At 44.0% G+C, this 22,846-nt stretch overlaps 1 protein-coding gene across 7 annotated transcripts in view; it reads right to left on the reverse strand.

The window, feature by feature from the left end:
- Positions 1 to 22,846, reverse strand: part of AHCYL2 (adenosylhomocysteinase like 2) — a 208,974-nt gene that overhangs the window by 55,362 nt on the left and 130,766 nt on the right. For 5 of the 7 annotated variants that reach the window (XR_014712920.1, XR_014712921.1, XM_084638548.1 and 2 more), the window contains exon 2: positions 5,201 to 5,309. Coding sequence is in view for 5 of the 7 variants with exons in the window: in XM_084638548.1 (XP_084494674.1) it covers positions 5,201 to 5,309 (109 nt within the window). In the remaining 2 variants the exon portion in view is untranslated. Of the gene's footprint in view, positions 1 to 5,200; positions 5,310 to 11,199; positions 11,468 to 20,366; positions 20,805 to 22,846 lie in introns of those variants that run through there. The other 2 variants (XM_084638546.1, XM_084638547.1) reach the window with 2 other exon arrangements.

The raw sequence follows: 22,846 nt of genomic DNA on the forward strand, positions 1-22,846 counted from the left end.
ACCCTGAAGAATTTTAATACCACTACAGCTGATATTACTGCAAGGTGGACTTTGAGAGAACTAAATGTTAGTTCAGCTTGTTTTAAGTGCAGCATGTATTTCAGGATCCTTGGTATCAGGACCTCTCCTGGGTCCAGATTGTATTGGGTTGCCCAAGGAAAAGTCTTTTTCATTTGGAGGAGATCATCCTAGTACAGGGCTTAATGCTATGTATGAGAATTTCTTGAACCTGTCAAGAACAGTCCCTATCAGTAACGCTCAACCTGCCAACATCCAAGAAGTCAGGTGCCACAACTACAGTTCTGGGTGCAACAGCTGACCATGATTCTGAGATTTCGTGTTTGGGTGGACTGGGAGATGGATAGGAGGCTGACTGGACATTTGCAATAGGTCTAACAGTCAAATTTGCCTTGTCCAGTAGAGAGCTATCAGGGTGGTCTTGTCCAGTCTGATTTTGGATATTATCCTGGGTATCAGGGAATTGGTGGAAAGGCATAGAGGAGGCCTTGAGACCACTATAGCAGGAAGGTGTCTAGTAAGAAGCTCTCTCTGGAGCAGAAGTTCGGTCAGAAGTTCATGTCTTCTGTAATGAATAGATCTATTGTGGGAATCCCTCATTAGTGAAATATTGGTTCTATGATAGAATTCTATGGCAATCATTTCTGATTGGTTACTGCATGTTTGCTTATGGCAGACCACACCCAGTGGAAAGGGCGAGGTGACTTCCGAAGGTCATGCTTAGGGCCCTACCAAATTCATGGTCCATTTTGGTCAATTTCATAGTCATAGGATTTTAAAAATCATGAATTTCATGATTTCAGCTATTTAAATCTGAAATTTCACAGTGTTGTAATTGTAGGGATCCTGACCCAAAAAGGAGTTGTGTGGTGGTTGCAAGGTTATTGTAAGGGGGGTTGCGGTACTGCTACCCTTACTTCTGTGCTGCTCTGGCAGCGGCTCTGCCTTCAGAGTTGGGCAGCTGGAGAGCGGTGGCTGCTGGCCAGAAGCCCAGCTCTGAAGGCAGAGCCACATTACCACGCTTACTTCTGCATTGCTGCTGGCAGGGTGCTGCTTTAAGAGCTGGACACCTGGCCAATAGCTGCCACTCTCTGGCTGCCCAGCTCTGAAGGCAGTGCAGAAGTAAAAGTGGCAATACCGTGACCCCCCTAAAATAATCTTGCGGCCCCCCTCCCCCACAGCTCCCTTTCGGGTCAGGACCCCCACTTTGAGAAACGCTGGTCTCCTGCCACGAAATCTGTATAGTATAGGGTAAAAGCATACAAAAGACCAGATTTCATGGTCCGTGACACGTTTTTCGTGGCCGTGAATTTGGGTCGGGCCCTAGTCATGCTCTTAGGACTGGCTCTGTTGCAGCCCCTGACAATCTCAACAAATTTGCTGATGCACTCTGGGAATGGGTGTGTCACCAATGAGGAAAGCTGGTGACGCCTGTCTCATTTGGGTTCTGCCTAGCATGATAGTGAGGCTGCTTGGTGTGATAAAATCTGTTCCTCTGGCTAGGCTGGGGTTGATGATGTTATGGTTTGTGGTACAGGGCTGGGGTGCAGATCCCCAGGGAGCACAAAATGGCCTTAGAGTCCATTAAGAAGTGCAGAGCTTTGCCTGTCCACTTGTTGATTAGTTCCATGACTTCAGAGGGCAGTTCTTTGATTAAGGCCTGCACTTCCCTGGGCATGCCCAATGCCTGAAGCCATGATGCTCTGTGCATTGTCATTGCCATGACCCTAGATCTGACAGTGGTGTCTGAAGTGTCTATTGCCAAGTGTAGGGCTGCCTTGGCCACTAATGGACCTTCTAACTATTTATTTGAGCTCTTCCCTATTCTCAGATGGGAGTGAAAAGGTGTCACCCTGTCCTAGGTCAAAATGTTATATTTGACCAGAAAGGCCTGAGCTTGCCACCCACAGTGGGAGGAAGGCAGAGGAGTAGAATTTCCTCCAAAACTGATCAAGCTTCTTTAGGCCTTTGTCCTTTGGGGTGCTTTTACTGGACTTGGATTGCTCATGCACAGGTGAGACAACCACAGAGCCTGTTTTGGGATGGACGTAGAAGTACTCAAACCCTTCTGAGGGGCTTGGTAATGCTTTGCTATCCTTCTTGGGTGAGTGGTAGGTATCATGGCAGGCATTTGCCACAAGACTTTACTGGGATCAAGCAGTTCTTCATTGGGTGAGAAATCCCCGCAGGCCCAAAGATGTCAGTATGTTGAAAATTTTAGGAGATTTTTCTTGTATGACAGATGTCTCTATTTCTAGCATCTCTGCGATTGTCATAAGTAGTTCTTGAAATTATTTGAAGTCACACAGCACTGACAACAGCACTGATGACACTGCTGCATTGGGTGACGAAGATGAAAGGTTCTTAGGTGGTGAGGTAGGACATTGTTATTGCTTTTTCCCAAGACCCAGTGTTGATGGTCTGGCCAACAGTGCCTTTGGGGAGCATGGTCACTCTCTCTCTTCCCAGAATGAGATGAGATTGGCTCCTAGAAGCTTACGAAGGCAGATCCCACCAAGCTCAACAGAGCCACAGCACCATGCCATAGAGTTATGGCAGGCTTATCTGATATTGGCCAGTCCAGTGACATTCCTGATGTGACGGTTGCTGAGTTCTGCAGGGAGAGCCAGAGCTACTAAGGTCTTTCTATTGTGTTACCCAGGGAACTCTGGAGAGAGGATTCTCTGCTCAAAGGAGGTGAGAACAAGCAGAGAAGAGGAACAGATCTCCTCTAGTGGCAGCACTGAGGAAAACGACACTCTCAGTACCAGGATCTGCTTCAATACTGCTTCAAGTATCTCAGTTCTAAGTTCTTCCAGGGGAATACTGAGCATCCTCAGTGAGTCTGTTAAAGGCATAAATGCTGAAGGTTGTGTCACTGATGCCAGTGAACTTTTCCTCTGTGCTTCAGTGGTAGGTGGTCCCTCATCACTACCTCTCAATGCTGTGTGGGGCTCAGTGGTTTTCCTCCAAAGTCTTATGTGGACTTTCCTTGTGAGAAGACACTGAGCTCCATCTGGAGTCTCTGTCCTTGTGTTCAGGGAAGCCTCTCTTGGTGCTACACTTTGATTCTGGAGACGTTGGCTTAGAGTCTTTTCTCAGTGCTGTCTTCTCTAAGCTGGCTTTAGGCATTGTGTATCTGCTAGACAGGGCACTCAAGGAAGGTGGTCGGTTCGTTACCTGGTGGGCTCTGGTACCTGTCTCCTCTAGGTCCAAAAAGATCTTCATAGTTTGTTCCAACAAATGACGCTTCTGTTGTGCGTCCCACGGCTTGCACAGCTTGGAAGAGAACGAGCAGCACATCTGTCACCTACCAGGTATATGACTCTCTCACAAACAGAAGAGGCATCCACTGTGCGTATCTTAATGGAAGTAGCCTGCTACAGGAAGGGTAGGCCTTGAAGCCCACAGGTTTAGAGTCTGTCATGTTAAGGCATCCAGAACAGGGGACTCTCGCCATCAAAAATCACTCCAAATGGGCTGAGTTCATTCACAGCGGTTCTTCAAAGGAAGCAGAAGAGGTCTGATTTATTTATTTATTTTCAAGAATTCTGAGAGGCTTAGCTGGAGTTATAGATTAGTACACTGGAGACAGACCAGGTTCCATCTCACAGCCACGGACAGAAGGAACTGAGCCACTCCACCCTTTATGCCTTCATATGGAAGTACGTGCAGTTCCAATGGATGCTGCTGTTCATAACATAAGAACATACATAAAAATGTAAGAAAGGCCCTACTGGGTCAGACCAAAGGTCCATCTAGCCCAGTATCCTGTCTTCTGACACTGACCAATGCCAGGTGCTTCAGAGAGAATGAACAAACCAGGTAATTACCAAGTGATCCAGCCCATCACCCATTCCCAGCTTCTGGGAAAAAGAGGCTAGGGACACCATTTTTACCCATCCTCGCTAATAGCCATTGATGGACCTATCCTTCAGGAACTTATCTAGTTCTTTTTTGAACCCTGTTATAGTCTTGGCCTTCACAACATCCCTTGGCAAGGAGTTCCACAGGTTGACTGTGCATTGTGTGAAGTACTTCCTTTTGTTTGTTTTAAACCTGCTCCCTATTAATTTCATTGGGTGACCCTTAGTTCTTGTGTTCAAAAGACTGATGTTGTACACGAGCGACTATAGTGGGATCCATGCTGACACATACTCGAAGAACAATTAGGACAGCTAATGTGGAGGAACACGATGAAATACAAGCACAGTTGTAAGCTGGGTGTGAAGTTGCACAGAGCCTTGGAAGGAAGGAGGAGGAGCTGGAAAGACACATGAGGGATTTGAGAGGGAGCAGTGGGGTTAGAGAGTCAGGGAAGCCTAAATCTGTGTTTTAAGCCAGACTCTGTGTAAGAAACCCGTTTAGTATAGCATCCAAGTGCCAATTGTATATGGAAAGAGGAAAACAGCAACACATTCTCTCTTCATCCCCTTTCCTAAACCTCATAGAGCAGAGGTGGGCAAACTATGGCCCGCGGGACTGTCCTGCCTGACCCTTGAGCTCCTGGACGGGGAGGCTAGCCCCCAGCCCCTCCACTTCTGTGCCCTCTCCCCCAGCCATGCTGCCAGCACTCTGGCCAGCCGCTCCTGCTCGGCAGTGGGGCTGGCTCCAGCTGGGGGGCGGGGCTGCGAGCTCCTGCTGCTCTGAGCAGCATGGTAAGTGGGTGGCGGGGGAGGGGGGTAGAGGTCAGGGGATAGGGGGCGGTTGGATGTGGAGGAGGTTAGGGCCCGGTCAGGGGCTGGGGAACGGGGGGGTTGGATAGGCGTGGGGGCGGGGGGGTTGGACAGGGGCCTGTCAGGGGGCTGGGGGTTGGACAGGTGTCAGGGCAGTCAGGGGATGGGGGGTTGGATGGGGGGTGGAATACCAGGGGGTGGTGGTTAGGGGTGGGGGGTCCCAAGAGGGGGCGGTCAGGGGACAAGGAGCAGGGGGGGGTTGGATGGGTTGGGGGTTCTGAGGGCGGATGGGGGCGCGGGCCAGGCTGTTTGGGGAGGCACAGCCTCCCCTACCTAGCCCTCCATACAGTTTCACAACCCCAATGTGGCCCTCGGCCCAAAAAGTTTGCCCCTCCCTGTCATTGAGGTATGAAGGAAAAACTATGAGGCCGGCAGACAAATGGACAAAAGAGCACTTGCAGCTTAAAAAGACACACGGACAGAAGGGAGCCAGCAGCGGTACCTACCTGAGCTGTAGCTATCTGTAGATGATTGAGAGATGGAACGGGACAGAGAACGGCGACCGATTTTCGTTGGGCGCTTGTTAAATTCTTGCTTTTGGTCAGCAAACTGGATCTGTTAAGAAAGAACTCCAGTTACATGTGGTATAAAAAAATCCACTGCCTGACAGAGTAGTTGCCTAACAGCCTCAAAGACTACACCGGAGAGGGGCTACTTGCATTATTTCAGTGGAGACTGAGTAGCAGTTTCTATTATATAATTGGGGGTGTTAATTTGGGCCTATCTTAGCACACATGGTATAAGCCCATTTGTCCTCCACAAACACTTCAAACTCACGTTTCAATCACTTTTACCAACAGGCGCACTAGTTAGAAGAATAAAGACATTTCTGTTCCAGTAACTAAAGTGCTTTTTCTAAAACTGAAAACAGTGCAGATTATTAATCATAAAGGGGGCCCTCAGAAATCTGTAGAACTGAAGTGAAGGTTATTTTATCAACAGCAGACCTGACAAGAAATATGGAGAGCATGAGATGCTAGATACCTGCTGTGCAAAAGACCAAAGGTAGAACTAAGCAACCCTCATAGCAATACATCATACACTGGATTATTTAAGATTTGCCATAGAGGATGTGGCTATCATAATTCTGGGGGTGATGCTTGGAGAAACACCCAGCCTTTTGACTGCCTGGAAAGTTGGCATATCTGTATAAATGTGGTTGCTACAAAGTCAAAAAGGAGGACAAAGTAATAGCTGGATCACACAATAAAGTTGGTTTCAGAGTAGCAGCCGTGTTAGTCTGTATTCGCAAAAAGAAAAGGAGGACTTGTGGCACCTTAGAGACTAACCAATTTATTTGAGCATAAGCTTTCGTGAGCTACAGCATCCGATGAAGTGAGCTGTAGCTCATGAAAGCTTATGCTCAAATAAATTGGTTAGTCTCTAAGGTGCCACAAGTACTCCTTTTCTTTTTACAATAAAGTTGAGATCACTTCATCTTCTCTAGGGTAGAACATGACAGCTGTTTAACAGTGTACAGGAAACTCTATGTAACAGGTCAAAAAGTGAAGGACACCACTTGCAGCTGAAAATGCCATAGGAAATTTACTTTGGCAAACTGTAATTATCCAAATTGGAATTTGGCCAGGAGACTGATGCTAACACTCCTACAAACAATAAGAACGGCGATACTGGGCCAGACCAAAGGTCCATCAAGCCCAGTATCCTGTCCTCTGACAGTGGCCAATGGCAGGTGCCCCAAAGGGAATGAACAGACAGGTTATCACCAAGTGATCCATGCCCTGTCACCCAATCCAAGCTTCTGGCAAACAGGGGCTAGGGACACCATTCCTGCCCATCGTGGCTAATAGCTACTGGTGGACCTATCTTCCATGAATCTATCTAGCTCCCTTTTGAAACCTGTTATACTATTGGCCTTCACAACACCCTCTGGCAAGGAGTCCCAGAGGTTGACAGTGCGTTGTGTGAAAAAATACTTTCTTGTGTTTGTTTTAAACCTGCTACCTACTAATTTCATTTGGTGGCCCCTTGTTCTTGTATTATGAGGAGTAAATAACACTTCCTTATTTACTTTCTCTATACCACTCATGATTTTATGGACCTCTATCATATCCCCCCTTAGTCGCCTCTTTTCCAAGCTGAAAAGTCCCAGTCTTATTACTCTCTCCTCATATGGAAGCTGTTCTATACCCCTAATCATTTTTGTTGCCCTTTTCCAAACCTTTTCCAATTTCAATATATCTTTTTTGAGAAGGGGAGACCACATCTGCATACAGTATTCAAAGTGTGGGTGTACCATGGATTTATATAGAGGCAATATGATATTTTCTGTCTTATAATCTATCCCTTTCTTGATGATTCCCAACATTCTATTCACTTTTTTGACTGTCGCTGCACACTGAGTGGATGATCTCAGAAAACTATACACAAGGACTCCAAGATCTCTTTCTTGAGCGGTAACAGCTAATTTAGACTCCATTATTGTATATGTATAATTAGGATTGTGTTTTCCAATGTGCATTACTTTGCATTTATCAACATTAAATTTCATTTGCCATTTTGTTGCCCAGTGCTCTAGTAATGAATGTAGTATAAATACATCACGGCAGGGCTCTGTATTTACCCTCTCCCAATGATTAGATATGCTCAGTTAACTAATAAAATGATGGGAAGGGGGCAGTAACTCCCAACCTGCAGACTTAGTCTGGGATCTGAGAATCAAGCTGAGTTCTTTCCATATCAGGCATCACCATCAATAATCAAAATCCTACAGGCCAAGATAGGCTCTTGACAACACCTTGGCAACCCTATTAACTTCAATGGGTTTGCATAAAACTGACTGAAGATGGAAAATAATTCTACTACACTGCACAGAAAAGCTTAGTCTCCAGTTCATTCTCCTAGAGTTGTCTTGACTCTGCCAGGCTAACAGAAATCAAAACTTATTTTTAGTTCATAAAGTCAGCAGATCTGTTCTGAAAGCGTGTAGCAGACAGAGCTGCGAAGGTGGTGCCCGTTTTATATAGACACCGTGTAGAGTAAAGACACACTTAGCACCCTTACTTACAGAAGAGGCTCATTGTCATCCTCTGCCAATGTGCTTCAACCCTTTCATGGATGTTACCTCCCGAGGAACACTGGAGGGGTGGGCGATGGGGAGTTTTTATTCCACCCTTGATCTCTGCTGAAACGGACAGTAAGAGGGCCAAATATAAGGTGGCTTTGTGATGTGGCCATTTGCCTAATAGGGACTGACTGAAACCCCATTCCACACAGATGTTGGATAGTAATAGCTACCAAACAGGACCAGATTTTTTTTTACTGGCGAGCTACCAGTGAAAGCTCCATTGCCCGCTGCCTATCCCCAGACCCTTCAAGTCCCTATAAAGGCATATCTTATAACTTTCAACAAAAGATTCTTTATTAAATAGAAGTTCAGTTCATTAAGAAAAACACAGAAGTAATTTGAACTTCTCATATTCCTAACTACACTTCTCTAGCAACCTTTCACCCAAAGATCACAAGGCACTCTGCAAGCACTGAGCTAACATCTGAGGTAGGGACTCATGTTTTAACAAACGGAGAAACTAAAGATATGAATTTATCTGACTCGTGCAAGGTTACACAGCAAGCCAGTGGCAGCATCAAGGATAGACGGTAGGCAGTCTACTTTCAGTCCTTCCCTGCTCTAACCACTATTACTATGCTGCAATTCAGCAAACATTTCAGCGCACACGTCTATTAGTCACAGATAAATTCACTTCCAATGTCTGAATTTTTATGCTAGCTAATTTTAAGCATTGATCCAAAGTCTTTTGTGCGTGTGTGCTAATGTGTTAGAACTCTCCCAGTGAAACTGGTAATAACTCTTCACTTGATAATTAAGAACAATGGGCCAGATTCTTTGCTGGTGTAAATTGGCAAAGCTCCATTGACTTCACTGGAATCAATCTGCTCCAACAGAGGATCTGGCTCAATAAGTGTTAAGTATTTACACCTTCAGAACACTGTCAAACCATTAATTGTGATTATTAACCTCTTAGGATATTTTAAGTAGTTGGTTCTGTTTAGAGATTTCTCCTACCTGCCTGGAACTTGATTCCTTTCTGGGAGCAGCTCAAATTCAAGCACAGTAGCTTAAGCAGCAATGCTCTACATTGCCACAAGGGAGTGCTAAATTTACAGTCCTGATGTCTCACTCCTTGCACTAGCAAGTGCAGGGAAGCAGCACTACATCACTAAAAGTGACTCTGTCCAATTTAATAGGGATATTGACTAGGTCAGTCTAGACCATGTCATCCAGAACATGGCCATGACATGAAGCCTGGTAAGCAGGTAGGGATTATTGGAGCTGATTCGGTGATACCTCAAGTCTCCGGCAGGAATTCAGAGAACTGTTTTGGAACTTTGGCAAGGTCATTGGGCTAATAAAATTAGTATGCTGCAATCATGGCTATGGAAGAAAGGATTGCAAGAAGGTTTGCAACAGCAACCCAGGGTTTTCCTCTGATAATCCTAAAGCTGGTATTGCCTAGAATACTCAATCAACAATAAAATGTTACTGAACACCAGACAACAAACAGAAAAAGGCAAGTGGTCACTCAAATTAAGGTGAGAATCAGGAGTTGCACATCCAGCCTTCAAACAGCTCTACTCCTTGTGAAACAGATTCTACGCACAATGGTATACACATGCCCTTTTCTAAGAATGCTGTTTTTCTACAAGAATGCTCTTTTCATTTAAACAGATCCCTCAATTAGTAGAAGAGCTTTACCCCACCAGATTATTGGCATAAAATGATGCTCTAGGAAAAGTTAGATATGCTGGAAGGCTAACAAGGATGAATAACTCTTCTTGCAGAATTCAGAAAAAAAAGCAACATTCTGTTAATATTCCCCTGCATCATCTGTTAAGGGATTTTCCATGCAAATGCTGTAAAAAGTGCAATAATATTTAGCATTTATATAGCATGTATAGAGATTTCAAATAACTTTTTTCCAAAGTAACACAGGAATGTGACTTGCCCAAGTTCACAGAATAAACCAGTGACCAAGTTACGCAGAACTAGAACCCAGGTCATGTTACTACCACATCTCAGCTCTAACCACAGGAATGCCAACTCAAGCCAAGAGTGAGTAATTAAAACAGGGCACTGAACCCCAAGACACAGCACTTACATACCAAACCAACAGCAGCACTATATATAGCAATGATATGCCTTCCCAGTCGTGTTTTTAACTAGCATAATATTTCACTAAGTCCCTCTGATGAAACTATATCCTTCCACTCTCATTCACAGTCCTGTGTAGGTCAATAACTGGAATTTGGTTTCTATAGGACAATTACTATAACCAGCTCAGTCTGGTTGTACATTATATACATATTTCTTATGTATATGTATACACACAGTATGATGGTGATACACACATACATACACCATCATACTGTGTGTGGGTGTGTGTATATGTAAAATTTTTTTATAATGGTACAATTTCTAGATCAGGACTGCAGTTCAGAATTGGAATCTCTGCAACAGAAATATGCCCTACCTAGAAATGTAAGAATTGAGATCTTTAAACTTCATTTATTGTCAGACCAAAATTCTCATTTAAAATTCTATTAATTCACACCTGTCCTCCACAAGGCTAAGTCCTCCACAAGGCTAAGCTACCCCAAAAAGAGCTGTTTTCCTGCTGCACCCGAGACAAGCTACCACCATAACCTGTAATCAAGACTCTCCCTTGCTACTTGACACCAACAAAAGCAAGGATACTGATTACATGTAGAACCTGTTTAGACCAAGAAACAAAAGTCCCTCTGAAGGTAACAATCAATTTCCCATGAGAGTTAGTTTTCAGGTGATAAATTCTAAGACCCTTAAAAACGACAAACACTTGGATTTAGGAGACTGACCTGCTTCGACTATCTGTGGCTATATATACACTGCTTCTAACAGCCATATAGATCTTTGGCAGGATGAAATGATTCAGGCTGGAATTCATGCCAGAGCCACAAGGGTTAATGATTTCTAAATGCAGGTGCATGCTCACTTCTTTTTAAAGAAGTGAGATACAGCTCCCCTCTTCCCGGGGAAGTTGCCCAGGAGCTCCAATTTAAGACCAGCTCTGCACAGATTTACAAAGCTCAATAGCAAGTATGGCCATCAGAAGTTCTGGTTTTCACATGCTGGTTTGCCCCATCCAACCTCCCAGCTCCAGATTTCCACTATACCTTCCCACAGGCATGATCTGAAGAGAAACGACAGAACGTCTCTAAAATCAGCAGTTCAACTAAAAGCTGTGACACTTAAACCCCGATTCCTGAGAGGAAACAGCCAAACAAAGATGCGTTCTCTGGAGATTATGCTTCATTTACACCAGGTGAAGGGGCTTAGTCGATACCAAAAGTAAGTGACTGGGGAGAAAGAAACAATTGTACTTTGTTCTAGAAAGTCTACAGTATGGTACCTAAAGGCTGCCCTCACCTGGGCTTTAATCCCTGAATCGCCATTCACATGGTACTTCTTCTTGTTCGGCATAGCGTTATTATCTACAGCTCTTCTGCAATCCTTCCAGTCCAGTGTAGTTGCTGGCCATTCATTTATACCTCCAGCATCAGAAATCCTGCCTGCTCTGGTTTCAAGTCTCTATTCTGTTGTGCAGGGAGGAGGGCAGGTAAGGAGAGGGCTACACTTGCCTGGGTTTCCAGCTCCCCCTCCAACGGCCCATTTGGCAGGGAAGAACCCCGAGACTGAATGAGGCATTTCTGCTAGCATCTCACAAACAAGTCACAGCATTTTCCCTTTTTTGTTTTACATTGAGTGACAAAATGTTTCCCGACCTCTCCCCCATTAGCAGCGGTTTCTAACATGGCCTGACTTGTGTGTGCATAACAATCGCTTACTTATCTAACCAGTACATTTTCTTGCTTGCTATAATTAACTTGCTAATTAGGCTCTTTTTCAACTTGGGTCCTCCCCCACCTCCCTTTCCCAATGTCAGATGATTACATTAACAGAGCCTCATTAGAACAAAATTAACTCACGGGCAACTAAAACAATGAAGGCATTTGTTGGGTTGGTAAATGTTTTTCAAATGATGCCAACCCCCCATGGCAGCAAGCGCAGAGCTCTCTGTCCTTGGAAGAGTCAAGCCCTTTCAGAACACAGGGTCACTTGCGGGAATGACAAGACTAACACCTACCTCTTCGGACTACCTCTTTCTCCATATTACAGATACCTCCCAATGCAGGAGAGGGGAAAAGGAGAAGAAGGGACAAGATAGGCACAAAAAGGCACTGGCAAAGAGCACTCATACTAGTGTAGCTCAGAGGGCACAGCTTTGTTACACATTTGCTAAGCAAGGACTGCCTCATTTGTAATAGAAGACTTGAAATGAGGCAGACTTTTATTTCTTACTTACTGGGTCAGATCATCATTCCACAGCTCGCTACTCTGAGCTGTTCACAGAACAATTTTGTCCCTTCTGGATGGGCTCAAGGCAATCTGCTACAGTGCTCAAGGCAGGGTTACTACAGAACTTCAATGTGTTTGTCCAGAACATTTTATACTGGGAGAGTCATAGTACATAATTGGATTAACTAATGGCAAAGTCTAAACAAGTGTGGCAAAATACAGTGAGTTTTCCACCTCCCCCCCCCCATCCTATGCTATCACCAAACACTCCACTGAGTCACAATAATGGGAATTTGCTCTTCTATAGCACATTTCATCAGAGGATTTCAAAGCACTTAAACAGTATGAATCACAGCATCCCTGGGAGGTAAGGACATAAAGAATCCCCATTTATAAGTGAGGAAACAAATATTCCCTGTCTCACAAACATGATCTACAGTAGAGATGGGAATAGAACCCAAGCATCCTAGCTTTAAGCATTAGACAACGCTCCACCACTATGAAATTTGGGTGTCATAATCTTCAGTTTCATTCATTGCTGTAAGTCAACTAATGTAGTTCTGGAGTGAAAAGTTACAGCTGTTTAATAGGACAAAGCAACACCACCCCACAGCTTATGACAAAGTGAAGAAATAGATTACATTCAATTGAAAATGCACAGAGGATTTGAGAAGCGCAAAACTATTACTCCAAATGGAAATTGCCAGGACATTGGGATTAACACCACTGCTGCATCTCAGGCTAGTTCTTCATGGCAACAGAGGTGTGTTTTTACTATCTTACTGTAAAATCCTAGAGAAGACAGTTTTTTAACTTGACGTAGCTATTCAAGTTAAGCCATAAGTGGAGGGTATAAGGTTGACCTCCATTAAAGAGAGTGAAGTCAAAATTACCTGTGCCTCGTCTCCACTAAGATTTTACATCAAGAAAACTAACTCGAACAGCTCTTTCAATGTAAAAAACACTCTCCCAGTGAAAAGAGAGCCTAAGGCACCAAAGCTTAACAGACTATATAACCTATAAAGAAACTACTTAACAACTTGTCAGGAAAAAAGGTTGCAACACGCTTGTTCTTTGACGAGGTTAAAACGTAGAGAACCACATTCAGTCCTACTGAAGTCCAGTGCTGTACCACAGTTTGAGAACATGGTTAACACATATTTTGAATCATCTGAGCTACAAAGATTAAAGTGCCTTTAACAGTGCAATGTGCAGGAGGTCAGACTAGATGATCATGATGGTTCCTTCTGATCTTAAAGTCTGAGTCTGTAAGTATAGGGGTTGTAATCTGGTCTTCCAACAATGTTAACATGGCCACATTGTGTGTATGGAGTATTTTCTATTCCTGTTTGCTTTGTTAATTGTAAGTCTTAATATACTTATTATAGTATACCCATAAAAAACAGTAAGTAATATACAGAGGGGAATGCTGCAGGAAGAACTAACTTTGGAAATGTCTTGAGTGCTTGATTTTGGAAACAGCGCTTGCAGGAATGCTCACTTTTTTCACTTAAAATCTCTAGTTTCTTTTAAGGAACAAAGGAAAAGAAACGGGGGCTACCGATTTTGTGCAGCCTACAAGTTCATGGGGATTTGCTAATGGAGCTTGTAAATTCCTTGCTCACAGCAAATGGACTTGTAGAAATAAAACAGGGCAAGCGCTAAATTACTCTACAGCTAATCAGAATGAAATGATCAGTAAGATCTCGATACATACCAATTTAGATGTTTCACAGTCTCGCCTTTATTTTGTTATTCCTGTGAGAAACAAGGTGATAAGAATGTCTCTTTCCAATGGGAAAATTCTCAGCCTCTCAGAACACCCAACTGGGTTAAGTGATTTTACTCAAACTTCCCAAAAAGTTCCATCGAGAAGACAAACTTAAGGCAGAGAACAAGTAACTATCATCCAAAAATAGTTTAGAAAGTTACAAGGCTGTAAAAATAACAGGATTAAAATGGAAACTGTTTGGCAATCTCACCTATAGTGAAAAGAAAAGGAGTACTTGTGGCACCTTAGAGACTAACCAATTTATTTGAGCATGAGCTTTCGTGAGCTACAGCTCACTTCATCAGATGCTGTAGCTCACGAAAGCTCATGCTCAAATAAATTGGTTAGTCTCTAAGGTGCCACAAGTACTCCTTTTCTTTTTGCGAATACAGACTAACACGGCTGTTACTCTGAAACCTGTCACCTATAGTGGTTATGACCAGCCTGAATTATGATAATACTTTGCCCTTTATAGCACTTCCTATCAGAGGATCTCAAAGTGCTTTACTTAATGCTCCCAGTGTTCCCATGAGGAAGGTATTACCCTATTAACAGATGGAAAAATGGAGGTACAGACAGGTATGCAACTTGCCAAAGCTCATAATGTGCAGAGACTGGAATTGAACCCAGGACTCCTAGCCCTCTGAAAACTCTGCTTTAACCACTAGACTTGTGAAAAGTCCCCAGCCAACTAAGATCTCATAATTTTTCATGAAAGGAAAACCACATGACTGCAACAACACACAATACCCTGGTTACCAGGAGAGATGCTTTATATCCTGTTACACTTTCCTGCATGAAATCAGAGATGTGCGTATGGATGCCTGGTGCTAATAGCTGAGACACCTCCAAAACACACAGAACTGGCTTGCTGAGGTAGACACAATGCTTTTCCCTCCACTGTGACACAAACTCACTCCTTGCTTAGTGACAACAGCTGCCTAGCACAAAATGAGCTGTAAAATGTGAAGGTTAAGTTACTTCAGTTAACTTGTAACCCTGCCTCCTTCAACTATGTTCAAAAGACTTATGATTCATATCCTTTTTGAGGAGGGAGCTGTACAAGTGTTTCAAACTTTCTCATGCCTTAAATTAATGTGTAATCCTGACAACTCTACTTGTTGAGCCAAGGCCTATGCTAAAGCTTTAAGTGTTTAAGATTCCAGCCCTACAGCTAAAATGTCACATGGATTCTAACTCAGTAGATTAACGTGTAAATTTTAACCTTTTGCACTTCTGAAGCACAATTTGAACTTCTCCCAATAATGCATCTTATTATCCAGACATCTTGCAGTTGCCACGTCATTTGCTCTCTGGGAGGCCATAGGCATCCATCTAGAGCAGAGGTCCCCAAAGTGTGGGGACCACCCCACTAGAGGGGTATGGAGGACCATCCAGGGGGGCACAGCAGGGCCCAGGCCAGCCCCCCTGGGGGCAGAGAGGGAGCGCCATCCAGCCCCTTCCCGCCCCCAGATCTATTCTGGTTCAGCCCCCAGCCATGTCCCCGGCTCCTGGCCCCATCCCTAGCCTTGGCCGCTGACCGCGGCTCCGTTCCTAGCCCGGGGCCAAGGCTGGAGGCAAGGCCAGGAGTGGAGCTCCTGCCCCCACTGCAGCCCGGCTGCAGCGATGCTCCCACCCCCAGCTGCGACACCGGCTCCCGGCTCCACGTGCGCCTGGCCCCATCCACAGCCGTGGCTCTGTTCCCAGCCCAGGGCCGAGGCTGGGGGCAAGGCCGGGAGTGGAGCCACATCTGGCCATGGGCCCAGCTGCCCCCACCGCAGCCTGGCTGTGGCTCCTTCTGCCCCTGCCCCCAGATATGGCCCTGGCCCAACCCTACCTGCAGCCCTAGCTTTGATCCCCTTACTTCTCCCCCCAGCCATGGCCCCGCTCCCGGCCCCAGCTCGGGGGTGGGGGAAGAGCATGTGGATAGAGGTATGGTGGGGGGGACCCGCAACCCTCAAAAGTTTGAGGACTGCTGATCTATAGTATTTCTAGTGTACCTAGAATCTCAGTGCAGTGATAAATGAAATGCAAATAAAATATTAGACCACTGCCTAGAATAGTACAAACTCCAGCTTGAAAGTTGAGTATATTCTACCACTTCACAGGAGACCCGGGATGGAGGTTGAATTTGGTTCTCAGACCTCTTGGATATCAGTGCCAACAGGGAGGTTGAATCGTGGTATATTTCAATCAAGCCCACCCTCACACCCAGTGGCTTGCTCAGACTACCTCTTGCCCAAAGAGGTCCTAGCAGACGAGGAGAACTTTCACACTTGGATGCCAGGAAAATCCCTTCCCCTCACTGCCATTCCTAGGCTTCTTCACTAAAAAACTTCCCACCATGGCCAAATTGATACAGCTCTACTGGTGGAAGTGCTAATGGAGACAAGACTCCAAGCAGATACTAGAATTTTATCACTATGATCATATACCTGTTCAGAGCAGGCTTATGTACCACAGGTAAAAATGCTGCCATCTGATAGTCCCTGGTCTATATTACTGCTACCACCATAGCAACCGTGTTTGGAAGTGCGCTGGTGGGAAATTTTTAATAAAACAGCTTTGTGTGGACAAGGCCAAAGAGAGACTGGGATGACGAACTACAAAAACTTTTACAAATGGAGAAAATAGTTCCCCAAACTTGTTACCAGGTCTGTTTGTAGCGGCACTGTGACAGCTGAGGCCAAGTGGCAAGGTTCTTTCCATATTATTTCAAGTTGCTCAGGTAACAAAAGGGGGCTTTGTCTTCTCCAGTATAAAATCGTAAGATCATAGAAGTTAGAGAGGAAAACACCTGTTGGGTCCTCTAGGCAGGATACATTTCCCCCAACAGTGAATGCATTTGATGTTGAAATGATACTACACTTGATCTTAGTCACAGGCCCAAAACCAGCAAGTTTTTCCACTTGTTTTGAAAGTGGTGGTGAAGTTCCTTTAATGCGCTTGCTACAGGCCATCTGCATGCGTTGCCCGGGCATCTCTGCTCTTTGGACCCATATAGACACTATTCAACACAGACTAGAAAGGAACAGCCTTTTCCCAGAGCAATGAGTTCCGTGAAGTGAAACCGGTTCCCTCTGTGTACTCTGAGCTATTACCATGTCTTCAACATGAAACTGCTGAATTTTCAGAAAGAATCCATTTGCCTGGTGTTGCTGGTGTCTCACCAGCATTACCACTGCACTGAGCATGTTTTTTTGCTGAAAACAAATAAGGGAACTTTTGCTGAATTTTAAAGGGCAGATCTGAAAATCCAATACTTGATTTTACAATTGCCGCAGGTCCCCAGCAGTACTTCTGATCCCGACCACACTGGGGTTAGAATCACATGAGCCACAACTGCATTTAAACAGGGTTTTTGCTAGCAGGATTCTTCTACCAAAATTTCCCTAGATTGGTGTGGACAGGGATTTGCTTAAGGCCAGTATTTAGACTAAGCTATAGGTTACCTGAGAGGTTATCTGCAATTAAGTCATGGAGGCCGCAGAAGTCCTGGAATCCATGACTTCCAGAGACCTCTGTGACTTCAGCTCATGGTGGCTGGAAGCTGCAGGGTCCCCCTGCTGCACACGGTGGCTGGTGGGGGGTACCGTGAGGCTCCCAGTTGCTGAGGGCAGCAGGGGCCCCTGGAGCTCCGAGACATGGGTGACTCCAAACCGAGCAGCTCCCGGCTGCCACAGGCAGCGGGGGACTTTGAAGCTCCGAGCCTCCACACGTGGTGGAGGCCCCGGAGCTCCGAGCTGGAGCCCCTGCAGCTGCCCAGCCTCCATGGGTGGTGTGGGGACTCTGCAGCTCCCCATTTTGTCAAGGATATTTTTAGTAAAAGTCACGGATGTGTCACGGGCTTCCATGAATATTCTGTGACCCATCCGTGACTTTTACTAAAAATATCTGAGACAAAAACTTAGCCTCATCTATGATACCATCTATGCACAGTCCAGATCTCCGCTTCATTGTAATTTCTACCGTATTGAGGTCACAGTAGTCCCCCAACATAGTTAACATTGGGTTCATTCTCCTCAATCATGTTCTAACCCTATTCCTGTTTTTTTTTTCAGCCCTGTAAAACTTCAAATGTATAGCACAATTCAGGGACACCTACATTACAAGACTGATTTAAATCACGTCAGGAGATTGCTGTGTTGCAACTGATTCCTCCAATGCCGTGAAAGTTATAATGTATGTGGGACCTTAAGCTTGGTTGTTGTACAACCAGTTTAAAATACAGCTTGGCTGACCCATGCGAAAAGGACTAAATGTAGGGTTAGTTAAAAATCAGTGCTTTATCCAATGTGGGGACCTAGGTTAGAACAGTGATTTTTTGTAATCCCCGAACTCCCTGAATCTTAACACCCCACAACTCTGAGAGGGGTAGTAGGTTTGAAATAAAGCACCAAACCAACATGTGAATTTTGCCATTCAGGACAATCTTTATTTATAGTGTGGTTGGACCCATCCACATTGGCTTGGCAAATCACGTTATATCTGGGTTTAGCAGAGTTCAAACTGATTACGCGTGGCTGTTAAACACAACTACAAGCTCTTTGTATATGGGCCTTGTAGCACAGACTCTTTAAAATGTATTTTTTCCAGAAAAAAAACATGTCCAGATAGCAAAGAGAAACTGTTAGAGCCCTGCTAGCAACCATCACATTTAAACTTATTTTTTGCTAGCATGGGTCAGATCCCAGTATGATTACGGCACTTGTTTCTTTGCCCTAAAGATCTAGAAATTATGAATGACCAAACTAAACCTAGTTCATAAACAGAAATCCTGATTTGAAGATATCTGAATCAGTGAAGACACTTCTAAAGTGTCAAATGTTATGCCAAGTTTTATCAATGCTGACCTTCAAATGTAATAACTATTTCCTGACAGTGTGACATAAAATACAAGGTAAACTGGGGTAAAGTACAGTAGAGAATTTCACTCTGTAGAACACCAGCAGGCTGGGGAAAGAAAATGACAGGTTAATAACTACTGTAAAGCTTTTAGTGACTAGCAAAATCTGTAGAGAGACTAATTAACACTGAATTATTCCAGAGGACTAACAAAGTTCAAACCGAACCAGAACAGATCCTCTGAAAAGGTATTTTTATAGCTTTGAGCATTTACATCAGACCAGTTCAAATACTGGGTTTTACCACTGGCTATTTGCAAAGCTTGTTGCTGCAACACATTTTGAAGTACCTGCAGAAACCCAGATCTCTTGCTATAATGCTCTAAAACAAACCAAAGGCCTTCCTTAGGCTCTCTCTACACTGGCAACCGATCGACAAAACTTTTGTCATTCAGAGGTGTTAAAAAAACACTCCCCCAAAAGACACAAGTTTTGTTGACGAAAAGCTCCAGTGTGAGCAGCGCCTGCCGACAAAGCTGCCGCCGCTTGTTGGGGGTGGAAGTTTTTTGTCGGCGGGAGAGCTCACTCCTGCCGACAAACAGTGGCTACATGGAGTGGCTTTCAGCCGCACAGCTGTATCAGCACAGCCCTGTCGCTAAAAGGTGAGTAGTTTAGACACAGCCTAAGAAGAGCTCCTAAGAGTCAACTTTTCAAACAGAAAGAATTTTAGGTTGTAAAACATGAGTAGCAATCTGGGAAGGAGTAATAGCTCTTAATACGGCACTCTTTTGCACTAGGATGGCATAAGCATTTTTAAACCATGGTAGGTGCACAGACACTTTCTCTGGTGGAAGCTGTCCCCCAGACACAAGCTTTAACTGTTCCAGTGCTGGCTAGTTTTCAAAACAGAATCACTATGTTGTCAACCGTTTCAAGAACTCCTAGTGTCAAAGGAGCAAAGCAGAGAAAAGGTTATTTCAGTTCTCACTGTGTTCCCTCTCCTGCCCTCTTACTGGTTGAGGTGAGGTTGAGCAGCACATGTTGCTCTGAGGATCAGTTGCCTGCTTTAAAATTAACATTAGGGAAGGTAACACAGACATAAGCAACACAGATGCCATTTCAAAGATGGAGTCCTACTTAGTAATAAACATTGAGACTGCCAACGAAATAATAAAGAATGTTTGCTATGCATGTCTCAGAGAAGACAATGCAATGCACCGCAGAAGATTATTCTGCACTTCAAGTGGTTTTTCCTCCATGTATCTCAGATTGCTTTATAAACATTAAGTCCTTACACAATATTCTGGTGAAGTAGGAAAATAGTATCCCCATTCCATAGATGGAGACTATTTCTAGTGCCACTTGACCTTTTACAGTTAGACTGGACAGTATATGTACAATGAAGAATAATCCTGCATGGACAGGGAGATGGGACTACTGGATCTTGCCTGCCTCTGACTTTAATGATTCCCATTCCTGGTAAATTTTATTATACTTGAGTACAATGCAGTAAAATTGAGCCTGGCATAAATCCACCTGACAAAGAGAAAGTCCCTTTAGAAATCCAGTAGTGACCGATTTGCTATGTATTAACTAAAATAACAAACTATACGTCAACTCACCATCCACTCTGGCATGTGGAAAGCAGAGGTACCTGCGCTGCTGTCCCATTTCTCCATAGCTGAGACTTTTCAAGTTTGTTCTGTAGCAAAGGGAATTGCTATTTGGATGTGCAAAAACAAAAAAACAAAAAAACCACACACACTGTACGCGCGCACTCAAACTCGAGAGCCAAACTCCTAGCTTTTCAGGAGCTTCAGTGGCTGCACCCCCTTCCAGCACAGGCCTTCTATTCAAATGAAGCTCATTAGTCAAGTGCTCAGACAGAAGATAGGCAGCTCCAAGGACTGATTCAATGCCTCGTTTCTGTTTGAAACCCTGGGCCAGATGACGCTCTCAAACACAGTTTCTCTTGTGGCTACTTCATACTTTCAGCTGGGCACTGCATGATGCACAAGTAATGAACCCCTCTCTCTACAGACTTTTAGCTCCAGTTGAGTACAGAGTGCATGCCTGGCAACCTTGCTTTTGTGTGTGTGATATCTATCAATGGCCTGCATACGCCCCTAAGAATACGTCACCGAAAATGCTGATACCGTGATCAATAAGGATCAAGGTCAAGAACGCACTTCTATTTTTATAGCTCCTTTTTGTACTGTATTGTAAACATGTGTCTCCTTGAATATAGCTGGACACTTGATAGCATTAAAAGTTCATGTAACTCTGAACAAAATAGCATACGAGTGCCTCTAGCTGCTAAAAATGTACTCCTGGCAAACTAGCAAAACAGTGTATTTAAAATTAACCTCTAAGTGCCACAATTTTGTATAGAACACAGTAAATATTGTTTTTAAAGAATATATGCATTTATCAGACTCAGGGAAAAGCAGTGGAGTGTATTTACTTGTCCACAGCTCCCTCTGCTGGGTACCATGCACACCCCTCTTTTTGGAACTAGCTGAAAAACAGGTACTGTATAAACATCTAGCTGAAATGAACGATTATAAAGTGTTCTCATGTTCAGAAGAGTTATGGGGTCCAATGTTTGTTCATTCCACATTAAACTTGCTCAGTTCACAAGTAAAATTATGGCTTTGTGATCTGCTAATGCTGCACACTCAGCATGGGGTTTCTAAATTAAGTTGGGTCTTTCTGGTTCACTCACTACCAACATTTAAGATTCTGCAATCAGAATTTAGTGAAGAATCTATCTTCAATGCACAAACTAGAAAAGAATCCAGCTCATTATTCTGTAGCTGCATCGGTTCTGCAGGAGTAAAAAGTAGTAAAAACTTTCATCATTACAGTCTGGAGAGCCATGTCTGATTACACACAAAACAGATGTTAGAATAAGGTGTCAAACAACAGCACATTAATATTTTATCTGTTATTGGCTTTTTATAAAAGAGAAATTTTATATAACAATGGCAATCTGGACTAACTAGCTAATCTTCTTACAGAAGTTAGTTTTCCAATTATAAGCTCCAAATTCCACCCTAAAGAAACCGATCCCCTTGAAAATTTCCATGCCATTTCTCATTCAGAGAGATTTATTTCTGGGAAACCCCCCAAAAAAGAGGTTTAAAGTTATGACGGTTGACTTTTTCTCATCTCTGAATTTTTGAACAATTTCCTAAGGTTTTTTTTGGCACATCATCTCCAAAATGGCTCACACTACAAACTTACAAATGTGTTTTAGCATTGCTGATAAATGTCTTCCAGTGTTTGAACACATATTAGTATTCCAACAGCATACTTCCATAACAGAACAAAACAACGGGGCAATGTTAAGGTTGGATGGGAGCTGCAAATTGGTGGGGGGGGTGTTAGTGAATGATTATATGGCAGTGGAAACCTGGCTGGATATCTTTACTGTTCATACAGAGTTTAATGTGGATTTTTTTTATTTGATAGGTATAGAATTTTTGTAAATAAAGTAATGGGGGGCGGTGCCACCTTGAATCCACTGAAATGCTGTCAAATTTAGCTCTTCTATAACAAAGTTTTTTGTTTGTTAACAATACCTTAAGACAACTGGACAGCACTCTGGCTTCTCTCTTTCTCAGAGATATCGACAGCTTCCCCTGCATGCCTCTTAGAAGTACCATGCAAGAGGATGAATACAGCACTTCACACTTATTCATTCCTCTCTCTTCCATCCTGCCCTCATCAGAGGGTATTTGGCTTCTGAAACCACCTTTTCTTAATTTTGCATTGAAAAGCTCACCTAAATGCCTGGGACAGTGTCCTGTAATCTACAGTAGTTTTCCTCTCCTATCCTCCTAGTGTACCAACAAATTTTGAATGCCAAAGGTTTGGAGTTGCCAGGTACTAGCTGAGACAGGGTCATCTGAGGCTAGGGGATAAAACTGAAACCCAAGCCGAGCATCTAGTATGTTTTGGACAAAGAGTTCTAACGAAATAGGGACAAATTCAATGCTGGGGTAAGCAGGGACAACTCCACGGAACTGGATGTAATCCTAATATGTCAGTGGTGAATCTGGCCCATAGACTAGATCAGGGGTCTCAAACATGCGGCCCG

This window comes from Lepidochelys olivacea (genome assembly GCF_965140295.1).
Source record: "Lepidochelys olivacea isolate rLepOli2 genome assembly, chromosome: 1".
Classification (NCBI taxonomy): Eukaryota; Metazoa; Chordata; order Testudines; family Cheloniidae; genus Lepidochelys; species Lepidochelys olivacea.